General features: G+C 47.4%; 1 protein-coding gene across 4 annotated transcripts in view; it reads right to left on the reverse strand.

Moving 5' to 3' along the window:
- CLIP2 (CAP-Gly domain containing linker protein 2) overlaps positions 1-12781 on the reverse strand; it is a 75067-nt gene that overhangs the window by 34672 nt on the left and 27614 nt on the right. For all 4 annotated transcript variants that reach the window (XM_017828953.1, XM_017828951.1, XM_017828952.1 and 1 more), the window contains one exon: positions 3402-3940. In XM_017828953.1, coding sequence (XP_017684442.1) covers positions 3402-3940 — 539 coding nt within the window. The remainder of the gene's footprint in view (positions 1-3401; positions 3941-12781) is intronic.

Raw genomic sequence — 12781 nt, forward strand, 5'->3', positions numbered from 1 at the left:
TTTCTGCAGCTCTGGGCTGGCCAAGCAGGGCTGGGACAGGAGTGTGCAGGGGGGATGCTGAAGAAAGGACATGATTAGTTTATCCCGGCCCTTAAACAGCCTTGTTTATCACTACATTTTTGTACTGAAGAGCATAATCCTAATTAGGAGACAGAAGGATGGCTGAAGGGCAGAATACCTCTATTAAGAGGATTTTTTGTTTTAATTATTTTTTATTTAGACTGACATATAGTACAGCCACCTTCTTACCAACCTTCTTCAGAAAGCAACCACATCTAGGGTGGAATGAGTTCAGCTACTGACAAAGCCCCCCCCACCCAAAGAATTTTCTCAGGAAAAAAAACAACAGCAGAAATTCCTCCCAGGCAGAAAATGCTCAACTGCTCCATTCCTCTGTTTCCACCCCTTCTTCCCCTGCAGAAAGGCAAAAAGCCAGCCTCACTTTAACAGAACTCCAGCAATTAACACTATTTGGGAAGCTCCATTCTCACTAAAGCAAAGGTTAATTGTTCCACATTCATTTGTCAGACTTCAGGAGATGAGTTCTACAATATTATGGGTGGGGTTTTCATCTCTTTAATGCAATTTTTACATCCCCAGGAAAAAGTCTGAGTTAGAGTATGCCAAAGGCAAATATTATCTAACTCTTCTAATGGAAAGCTAAAAGTCACATTTTGCAACTGCTGGAGAGGCAGAAAGGGCCTTGGAACAAAGTCATTGAAAAGCAAAAGTCTTCAAGCTATAATAGACTTTAATGAAGTTAAAGAAAGGCACCATCAGGAAATGACCAGACTGCAGAGAGCCAGGTGTCCATCTGGCAGACCTGGAAGGGTCCTCTGCAACCTTGTGCTCCATCCCCTGAGCAATCACTGAAAACACGTGTTTTGAAAAGCCTCTGGTGGATCCCATCTGCCTAAAAGCCACCCTCAAATAAAAAGATAAGTCTTTCAGAAAGGCAAAGGCTAAGAGTAATAAAGACAACTAAAACTGCACCAATCCCTAGAGGACAAGAGCAAAGATTTGCTCGGGGAATTTGAGGCAACTCAGGTTAATTCAGAATTATTGTTTATGTATTCAAACACCAAACATGATTAACTGACATCTCCATTACTAAAAAAAAAAAAAAAAAGCCAGCTGCCAAGCCAAGCACATGTGAATGAAGCATAACAGCAAATTATTTCTTCTTGTTATCTGTTCTTTTCCTGGATCTCCATGACTGTGTGCAAACAATTCCTGATGTTGCTGTAAGCTGAGCATTCCTGCTAGAGCCAGTGAAAGGCTGAGCTCATTCCAGACTCGCTCTTTTGGAGCTATTTATTACACTAACAAATCATAGCACACACTTTATCTAATAACATTGGAGGGGGGATAAATTAGCAGAGAGGGAGGGATTTTAAGGATGCACCTTCATTAAAAACAAACAAAAACCAAAAACCACCCCCAAAACACAACTGAACAGAAGCCAAGGGGAGAGATGCCAACAGGCTGTATTGCCTGGCTATGCCAAAATCTCAATCTGTGTGGGCCCCACTGAGGTGAGCAGAGTGTTCAGTGGACAGATCCTGTCTTGGTGAGCTTATGGACAGGAGAAGAGAGGGGTTAAACAAGTCTGGAGAAGGTTATTCCATTGCCTGGCTGGTTCAGAAAGAACAGAGCCAGGTTTACCACAGATTTTATATTCTGTAGTTTACCTTCTAGGACTGCTGCTACTAAAATCTTAAGTTCTCACCTGAGCACTCCCCCCACTCCCTGCAACAGGTAAAGGAGAAAATGGGAGCAAACAAACTGATCAAAGGAAGACAGATCCCCAGGGTCATTTTTCCCCACATGTGGCTGCTTTAACACACCAACATGAACCACCAGTGCTCGCTTAAACAGAGAACAGTGGTGCCACATTTCCCTGCCCACCCCTGTCCTGAGGCAGCAGGGAAAGCAGCAGCTTTGCTCCCACCAGGGATGGGGAGAGAAGAGAGGCAGACTGATGAAGTAAGCAAGCAGACAGACCCTTGAGGATATGTCAGCTCCTGCTGTGACACAGAATGCAATGCACATTTTGGGGAAAATTTGAGAAAGTAAAACTCTCATCTCTACAAACCTACATGTTCACAGTAGGTTTACTAACCATCAATCAGTGGGCACAAGCAGAACCAATCTTCCCTTTCCTTCCTCTGAAAATAACCAACTTTAAATTGTTTATACTTTATTTCCCACTAAAATGAAAACTATTGGACAACCCAGCAGTTGTCCCAAAAGGACATTTGAGGCTGGCTCTGACAGTCCCTGCACACACTCCTGATTTACATTGGCTGTGGAGCCAGTTCTACCAAACCCCTGTCATTAAACAGATGTCCAGTCTGTCCACACTCTCCCACTACCACTGCTGGTATTGGAACCAGGTGCCCAAAAAAGGAAACACTGTGTAGATAACTTTAAATGGGAGCCAGATTACCCAGGATGTGAAAAGACTCACCCTCTGCAACCTGTCATCGCTGTTGGTCAGTCACCCTCAGCTTTTAGATCCAGGGGTGTTACTGGGGATACAATCACAACAGATCTGTGCTCAAATGCTTGGCTCTTCTAATATTTGATATCACAATATGCACCTACACACTAACAAAACTAAACTCTCTTCCAGAGCTGCAGCACAGAACTCAGTCTTCCTGGCTTTGACATCTTCCTTTTCCATCTCCACAAAAGCACCACTCCTTTGCTAGGACATAACTGGTGACAAGCTTGCTGGCAAGCTTCCAGTAAGCCATTCCTAGTGCAAGTGTGGCATTTTGGCTTAAAGTCATCAGGTACTCTATTTGAGATAATGAAAATAACAGAAACCAGGTGTGAGAACCCACCCAGTGATCTCTCCCCAAGTCCTCCCTTTCGTAAAAGTGATTGCAAGTTCACTTCTGTACAGGAAAGGACTTAATGTCACATCTGACATATAAAAACTGAACTACCAAAGGAGAGATTCTTGCAAATCCTTGCTGAGTACGTACAGCAACAAGAGACACTGCTGCAAATTCCTCAAAAGCCCCAACAATACAGACCATTATGGAGTATCACTGGATTAAGACACAATAATCAATGATTTTTCTATTTCCCTCATGTTTCAGTTGCTCTCTCTGACCTCATTTCACTGCTCAGGACTTCAACACAAGAGGTGCTCTGGAACAAATTCTCTTGCACCAATGTGAAAGACAGACAAATCCAGAAGATGCAGCATCCCAAATAAAAGTGAACACGGAAGTTTGATGCCTGCTTGGCCCAGGCATCTCCCAAGACCACGCTCCATCCCACACCTCACCACCAACCGTGTCCTCCTTTTGGGTCATCCTGAACCCGACCAGGAACGCTCGGGGAGGGGACAAATCCTTGTCAAAGGGGGAACCCCACGATCAACTCACCAGCACACGATCTCCGAGCCGTAAGTCCTTCTCCCCCTTTTTCACAGACCCGCTGTCCGAGAGGTTGGATCCGGACTCGTTGCCCGTCTTCATGGCGCTGTTGAGGACGCTCTCCCGCAGCGGGATGACGCGAGTGGAGAGAGGCGGCGTGGCCGTCCCCGAGTGCAGGGACAAGTTCTGAGCCGTCAGCGAGTCCACGGAGGGGGCGTCGCTGCCCGAGCCCTCGGCCACCGGCTGCCGCGTCAGCTTGGACGGTCGCGTAAAAATCCCCTGCAGCGGCTGGCACTCGAAGTACCGCACCCCCCCGACGGAGCCGTCATTCTTACCCACAGGGTCATCCAGAACAACCCCTGCCCACTGGCCCGGAGCAAACTGCGTCTCCCCGAGATACTGGATCACTCCTGGCTTCACTCCGTTCACCCAGACGCGTTCGCCCACCACGAAGTCTCCCAGGAAATCATCGCCCACCTCGGCGACCTTCGAACCCGACTTCTCGGTGCTGGCGGTGGAGGCGGGACCCTGCTTGTGCAAAGGTGAGCCTGTGAATCAAGGGAAAGGAGGTTTTGGTACGAGGAGAAATCCTAGAAGGCAGCCAAAACACCAGGAAAGGTCAATTACAAAAAGGAAACATTGGGACAACAACTTTGGTTGCAGGTTTACACCCGGTGAAGGTTAAGCCCGAGTGACCCCGTTACTCACACATCTTCCTTGGCAGGAAAGCAAATCTGCACAGAAACCTCCATCTGCTGCCCAGTTTCTGCAGGTTTCACACAGGACACAGAGAAACAACCCCATGTCTTCACCCTCCTTTACAATGCTCACCTACTCCAGCCTGGTCACAGCCCCAGAGGGAATTTTGCGTGGCAGCAATTAGTGCAAATAAACCCAAAAGCACAGGAGTGGTGGGTAACTGCTTACGGATCAAAAGGAGCCCAAGGAACTGGTGCTTTGAAAAATAATTCCAGAGTCATCCTTTTATTAAAAAAAAAAAAAAAAAAAACATAAAAGAAGAAAATAAAAATGAGTGAGGCACAGATGTTTTAGTACCTGGCACTATGAGAACTCCCTGTGCGTGGATCCAGGAAGCACTGAGAGTCCCACCGAGGGCACTAATGGCTCCTGTGGGACCACAGAGCTGCCTTCACAAATTCCTTGCTTTCCCCAGCTGCTGCTGTGCCCTTTGCTGGAGTAAACCCAGCAGTGAGCAGACACCTGGGGTACGTTCAATATAAACAGCATCTCTCTAAACAGGAAGCATCTACAAACCTTCATGCACGGCCTTCCAGGGCAGTAGATTGGACACTGAACTCCATAAAACCAGCAATAAAGAGCACTCTTATTGCAGCATCAGCCCTCCAGCAATGCTCTGCTGCCTTGGAGAAGGAAAACTGCAAGGATGCTGGAATTCACTGCCCTGTTCACACTCTCCAGCACACCCTCGATTGGCCAAACTCCCCATAATACACAAGGAGACCCTTAAGTACGTGACTGGTGTCTGAATGGGAACAGAGTCAACTAGAGCAAACAAGAAGCAGTGACTCAACTCTTGCTGACCTCAGTGCCAAACTCTCTTATCACAAACTTTGGGCCCCAGGGGAACAAATGACAAGGACATGTGGACTTCATTAAAAAAGGGGGAGGTTAAGTAAAGCCCCAAAAGAAACCACACATGGAGGAAATAAGCTTGCAAAACAAGATCCAGCAAGTCATACACCACAGACCTTCAGTCATCCTCAGCTCTCAGTAGCACTGAGGACCCAAAAGTGGTTCTTCCCCACAGCTGGTGTGGAGGGTGTTGTGCAGGAGACTTGCACAATAAAAGCTACCTGGACTCTTTAGCAAAACTTGAAGCTGAAATTTCTGGGTGCCACCAACCAGAAATGCCTAAAGCACACCCAGGAAGGAGTTTTTGCTGCCAGAGAAGGCTGACAGAGGACACCCAGAGCAGCTGCAGAGACAAGCCAAACCTGAGTGCTTATGTGAAACGAACTGTGAAACTTGTTCAGCCTCAGCCATCACTGTGGCTCAGTCCACAACACTTCAACAGCTCTTTCACAAGTAATGGGCTTGACAGATCAGGCTCAGCTCCTAGAAAGCCTGAAAAACAAAAAAGCTCTCAAAGCAAGATACTTCAAAGCCTTGCAAAAGGTCTAACATCAGAAGAAAGAAAAGAGCACCAGGACTTCAGCAAACAGCTTAAGAACTTAGTTTCTGCTAAAACTGATTAAGAGTTAAGAGAGATGAATATTGACACTTTGGTTCACATTAGACTCCAGAGCCAACATCTGGCAATTTCTATGGCATAACTGCAGCAGTTTGTGGCTCCTGGAAGTCAGCAGGACTTCTGCCTGGTCTAAACCTTATCTGAACAAGGAGAGAGCAGTAGATAAGGCATGACTGTACAAACTCCTTTCATGAACAGGATCTCCTCCAACCTGCTCTCTGGGCTTGGTGGGCTGGGGCTGGAACAACTCTTGAGAAGATCAGCCAAAGGGGGCATGCACAGCACTGCACATGGGGAATGTCCAAGAGACCCATGATGGGCACAGGAAGGGCAGTAACAGAAATACTGTTCCCAACTGAAAAGGTTGGTGGCAACAAGGACTGTGGTGCTCCCAGTGGGGCTCAGCCAGCTCCCTGGGAGAAACCTTCTCCCTTTGGTCCTGCTCTGAAAGTTTTCCTCCACCTCACATCTTCTTAATTAACATTTTTTTTGGGAGGGGGGAGCAAATGTCTGACATTCCAGCTTCATCTCAGTCTCATAAAAGACAATATGCCAAGATGAGCTCCATCAGAGGGACAGCACTACATCCAAGAAACAGCTTCACCTTAAGAAATGAAAACCAAAGGCTATAAGGGTGCTTAGAGCTTTCCATCTTTACAGAAGACATCAAATATAAGGGAGTGGGAAGGAATCAGGGCTCCATAAGCAGAAAATAAGGCCACCTTTGTCATTTCAATGCTTAATAGCACAAGCGAATAAAGCAGACAGATTAGGAACCAACGAGTCATATTTTAAAAAGACTCTAAGTTTAATAACCACAGATGGCTACAGAGGTTTATTGCCAAAAACACCTGTGACAGGTATGTCTCTCCTATCACGGGTATAAGAATAAATTAAATCAGAAACACAACTTACAGCCTGTTTTCATGCTCAGCAGAGTACCCCAACACGCAGATCTCATGGCACTGACATGTGACACACCGTGCCAAGGACAGCCAAATTCAACCTACTGCACAGGGAACTGTAATCACATGAAATCTGGGGGGCTCTGCATCCATATTCACAAAAGATGAAAGCTGTTTTTCTAGTCTTACTGGAGCCCGACTTTCGGCACACTGGCAGTTCTTTATTACAGGGTTTGGCTAATGATCAAGATACAGGTCACATTTAGCTCTCACAAACACCTCTGCAACGTGGCTGGGGTAAGCAAACCCTTCAGCAGCAAAGCCCAAGCAAAGAAAGGCAGGAAGGCTGCCCAAGGCTGAACAAACACCACGACAGGATTTAAAACCACATCCAGACTCACCGTGTTTCACTGCAAGAGCAAACACCCTCAAAACTGACTCGCACCAGAAAAAAAAAAAAAAAAGAAACAGAACAGTTCATTTGGTTCGTGGTGCAACGTTGTGTTCCCCCAAAAAAAGCCAAGATTTTAGTGAAACTTTACACACTGTTCATTTTAGGTGCCTGTCTGACAGGCAGGGCTGCTGAACCACAGTAATTACAACTCCTCAGGGGAACGATCCCATTCCAGGCTCCCAAGCAGTGCAGGCAGAAGCATTGTTATTCCTGAGTATGAGGTGAATTATTCAAAATTATAAATGTAAGTGAGGAACTGCCTGAAGGTTCACCTTCTTCATTATGGCCATCCAGTAGAAACTTGGTGTTTTACATGACCTTTGCTGCCCACATATGAAATAACCACAGAGCAGTCAACGGGCTTTTGTGCACCAGGTTTTCAGAGAAGCCAAGAGTCACCATGGTCAAGCTCAACTCATTCTTCATGGCTTTAGGTCTGAGGGACCCATTATCTAGATGGCCAGACAGCACCCAGAGTAGTCCAAGTAGACTAAGTTCTGATCCTCCTCGGTGGGTACCTGGCCACCAGCCTTTCAGAAGGCAAAGGGTAGCAATGAATAACCTGTCTTCAATCCCATGGTTATCTTAGGATAGCCCAAAACAGACATGGATGGCACTGCTCCGACAGACCTGACATCTGGAGTCACCCACTCTCCAAGCACCTCTTATAGCTTAGGGGAAAGCCACCCAAGAGGATTGCCACCCAGGATTCCTGAGCTTTCCCAGTCTATAGGCACCGAGGGAGATGGTCTGTGCCTGTGTCACTTGGATTTGCTGTTTCTGGAAATGAAAAATCATCTTGTTCTAGTCAGACTCCCCAGATAAACACCAGCAAGTTCCAAGAAACTCACTAACAGCAAAGCAAGGGTCCAGATCTAAGGTATGAAACCGAGAAGAGTTACACTAGAGAAACACACCCAACAAAACATAAACAGAGTGTTTTCTACTCCAACCCTGCCATTACCTGGTGATGCCCATCAAGAAGCCACAGGAACTCTCAGAATGTCACTATCAGGCACCTAACTCAGCAGCTCACCTGGAAGCCAGCGATGGGGAAAGCTCTTCCTGCTTGGTCCAGGAGGATGTCCCTGTGCTGCTCAGCCCAGCACAGACCTGACTTGCTACCCAGGACTGTGACAGCAGCTCCTGCCTCCCCCTCTTGCTGGGACCAGGCTCTGAGACACAACAAGCAGTGAGCAGGATCTCTTCCACTTGGGCTTTGCAGCTTTACAACCCTATTGTGTTCATTAGCCAGCTCATTCTTTTCAGTTTAAATGGTTTTCCTGTAGGTCACAGCGTTCAGGGCTGAACAACAACCTGTAAATCAAAGTCGCACACGGCATCCACTAAATGCACATCTTATCCAGCTCCAGTCTCTGTTTTCCCTTTGGTTTTCACAAAGCCCACATATGATGCATTAACCACCACTGTGGCAGACCTGGTGCTTAGGACCCGTTCTGCAAACTCATCCCATCAGTTTTAGGGGCCCAGAGTGACAGGGTACCCCCCACTGACAGGGCACCAATACTCCAGGAGCCAAATTATAATCAGCCAAGAGCTGGAGAGGTTAAAGGTTTAACTGAAGTTTCAGCCTGTTCACATGGCTCTTGTTACTGTGTCAATGAAAGCCATGTGTCCAAAATCCGCGGAAGAACAAGGACTTCTGCAAGCAGAGCACGGACTCCTCCAGCTCTTGGAAATGTCTGCTGTGGGAAGGGGTGAGCAGAAGCTTTGTACAGTACAGAAGCAAGAAAACCCCCTTCAAGAAAGCTCTGGAAGTTGAAGCAGGAGGATCAGCAGGAATAACCTTCTCTGCAGGATCCCCAACAAGACATTCAGCCTCATGCTATGTTTAAGTGCCATCCACATTCACTGAATCCATACATCCCCTTACTCCCTCCACATCTTTGGACCTCCCACAGCACTCCAGTTGCTCATTTCTTATCACCAGGCAATTGAAACAAAGGGGAAAGGAAACTTGTTTCTAAAGTGGAGGAGGGAGAGGAAGAGTTTAGCATGAGAAGCAGTGCACAGTGAGTGCTGCCCGTGTATTTCCTACTCCCTGCAGAACTCTTTTGTAGTCTTACTGCTCCCGAGACACATGCCAGGCACCCCGACTGCCAAAGGACTCAGAAATGCAACAGCCTGTTGGGTTGCCATGGGAATCAGGAGACAGGCAGTTAATTGATAAAATGGAGGCACATTAGATTTAAAAGAAAGAAGGGGGAGTGGGGGGAAAAAGAAAAAAAAAGAGATATACCAGAGCAGCATCTCATGCCAGGAAGGGAGGGAGAAACGAGAACACAGATGATATTTACCAAAGGGCTTTACATTGCCCCTAGGAGAGGTCTTTTCTATTTTAATTTTCAGAGGTTTTTGCCCTCAAACCCCCACCATGTCACAAGACAGCCTGACATGCAGCACAGAGCTGCCCATCCACTCCCGGGCTGCATTCCCTCTCCATGGCAATCAATAACCTTCTCATCCACTAACCAGCAAGAAAAGCTGCACCAGCCTGGCAGAAGTGTCACTGTCACAAGACCTGAAGACATTTCACCCTCGTGTCACTGGCCCGTGCTGTAGATGCCACTAACCTGTGACAGGACAGCCACCCATGCAGCTTGTGAGCATCTCAAAGGGCAGCCCTGCAACCAAAGCAGTCAAAAGGCTTTTGGTATCAGCTCTGCCCCTCCCAGCCTGGGCAGGGCTTCAGGACAGTCCCATGACCAGGGGACTGTAATGCCCATTTGAAGCCAAGACAGATTTTGTCAGCTGGAAAACCCCACTGCTGGCCACAGGGGTGCCAGCTAAAAGGAATAATGCCTGGTTTTCCTGCCACAGGGATTAAGTGAGAGCCTCAGAGGCACTGGGGCAGCCTGGCTCGCTGCTTGGTTCAGTGCTCAGGTGAGGTGGGGATGACAATCAGACACTGCCCCTACTCAGGCTGCAGCCTGTGCTCAGGGCACCAAACATTTGTGGTGGATGACACTTTCCTGTCCAACAGATCACCACAGTCCTCTCTGCAGGCTGAAGGTGTAAGACCACAGGGTGCTGCCCTTATAACCACCCAGCTATCAGCTCCTGGTGCAGTGGTTTTTACCTACTGCTTTACACTGCAATTACTATAAACTTACCTGGGTCTGTTTATAGAGAGCCATCTCATCTCCAAGCATAATACTACAGAAATTCACTGATGGAGAACAGAGCTGATCAGAGCTTCCCCTCAGAGAAGATAAGGGAGGACAGTCCAGAGCATCTGCTATCAAACTCAGTCCCTATGACCTACAGCAGCTGGTCTACCAGGCAAGAGAGAAGGCACAACCTGCTGCACCTCCAGGAGCTGCCACCTGCCCAGGGGGACAGGGATTCTTCCCTTGGCAGCGTCAGGAGCAGCCACACAGGCAGGGACAGGGCCTCCCACAGGAGAAGGGCTGGTACCTGCTGCCTCCACAGCGCTCTGGGATGGTGAGGCCTCACCACATGGAATTTCTGGGCTCCCACACAGGGACTGGAACTCCTCTAAGCAGCTTGGATTACACAGACATGACGCTGTTGGCAATCAAGTGAAAGCCAGCCCACTCTGCCATACCCAAATTCAAATGATCGAGCATAGCAACGAAGCAGCTGTTTTCTGCAAGATTTATCACGGCCCTTTCAAGCAAAAACAGAGAGGGAAGAGGTGCCTGCGAGAGAAAGCGATGCTTTGCAGGCGATAGCTGACTGCCTGGCAGCACACTGTGGGAGGAAGGAGCCCCAGAGATTTATGGCTGACTTGGAAACAACGACTGAAAGCTCTGCAAGTTCAAAGCTGAAAAGCTGGGGCTGTAATCTGGCACAGAGGCGAGCTCTGCATCTGGCACCCTGGAAATCTACTGCCCCTGCGGTTTCCCTGGAACAGCCCCCATGGTGTGGATATTAAGATGTGATACAACTCCAGCATCACTGGCTTTAGCTCCTTTGAAGGGAGGAGACAATCAGAAAGACACCTGTGACAAGGAGGAGGAGGAGACAGCAAGAAAGTGAACGAGAATTACGACTGAGCGAGCAAAACCCAGCGAGAACCACTGCAAAGCTGCCTCGCACTGAACGCAAGGAGGTGCCCACTGAGGCACATATTTGCCTTCAGAGGGGCAGCTGGGAAAAGCACTGAACCTCAGACAGACGTCCCAGACAAAGGCTTTCTTATAAAGGTCTCATTCAAGAGGCTGACTGGTACGAAATCTGCTCTGCCACAGGCGAGACGCACGTTCCCGGTGCCCACTGGAGATGGGAGGGGTGGAGGACCCAGGGGTTTACATTAGATCAGATCCAGTGTAATTCTGAAAAGGAACAAACAGCAAAGCTATGTATTTAGGTGTGAGGATTTGAAGTTTTTTATTTTTCAAATAAACAGTGGTATTCAACGAGATATGCAAAGCAGATTGGTTTTGGCAGCACAGGGCACAAGGGAGGTGAGTGACTAGTAGAAAATGCACGAGGTTTCTTTCACTGAGGGATAATTAACTTGCAGCATATGGATGGATCTGTTCATCTCAAGATTACAGTCTTAATTTTTATATAATTATTATTTTTAAAACCCTAAGTATATTCATTCAACATTCACGCTTCAATACACTATTTAACATTTTTTTTAGTCTTAAAATAGGGCCCATCTATCATCTCTGGAGCAGCCCCCTGTTTTCCCAGAATATAATGAAAACAAAACCCCCACAATTTTAAGGGTGTTGCAGGTTTAACAAAAAGAATGGAGCACCCTTGTCTCCTTCCCCAGCTTGTGCCAACCCCCATCTTTAGAAATAACTTACAGACACATTTGAACAACTAGAGTTAATAAACCCTGGGTTATTATGTTAAACTAACCCTGCGTGCATTACAAAATAACACAGGCTTCGTTCTTCCTTAAATAAATAATAAAATCACTTCCAATAGAGAATATTCCACTTGGAAGCATTATTCACTTTACTCACCACAGCTTATTCTAAGTAGAAAATATAGTTTTCCATTCAAACAAGTCATCAGCTGTAAAGATTCACTAAGTCCTGTCCCACTATGTTAAAGTAACCCAGTGTGTGTTACAAAATAATACAGACTTCATTCTTCCTTAAATAAGTAATAAAATCACTTCAGCTAGAGAATGTTCCACCTGGAAACATTACTCACTTTATTCACCATAGCTTGCTCTGAATGGGAAACTATATTTTCTAGTTAAACAAGCCTTTAGCTGTAAAGATTGACTAAGTCCTGTCCCACCAGCCCCACATCCAAACTGGGTTAACCTTGCCCAGACTGGTGTGACTGCTACGAGACTAAAAAGAGCATTTTGGAAAGCAGCCTGGGGTAGCCCATGAGACAGCCCTGAGAGCAAGAACACCAACTGGGAGAGAAATACTTACAGGGAAGGCTCCTACCTGGCACAATGAGCTTCCTTGCAGCAGCCCAAGCGACGCCCCGTGTCGCACAACTCCCCCTGAACCACTCACATGCGGCCCCGGCTCCCCGGCTGCGGAGCTGTAGTCACACCATATGTTCAGTTCTCTATGAATCCAGCACAAGGCTGGCTTCTTGGGGTCTTTTCTTTCCAGGGAAGCAGGGGGAAGCTCGGGAAGGAGCTCAGCCCAAGCCCGCCGTGCCCGCAGAGCCCGGCGCACACACAGCTGCGCGCGGGTCCTCGGGCTGTGGGAATCTAAGGCACAAGTGTGGTTTCAGGGCTGTTATGAGGGAAGTGAGGACAGCTGCTCTCAGTGAGCTGATCCGATGACAAAAAAAAAAGAGAGAGAAAAGGAGGCAGACACAGGTC

The sequence above is a fragment of the Lepidothrix coronata genome, unplaced genomic scaffold (genome assembly GCF_001604755.1).
Source record: "Lepidothrix coronata isolate B3197 unplaced genomic scaffold, Lepidothrix_coronata-1.0 Scaffold154, whole genome shotgun sequence".
Taxonomy (NCBI): domain Eukaryota; kingdom Metazoa; phylum Chordata; class Aves; order Passeriformes; family Pipridae; genus Lepidothrix; species Lepidothrix coronata.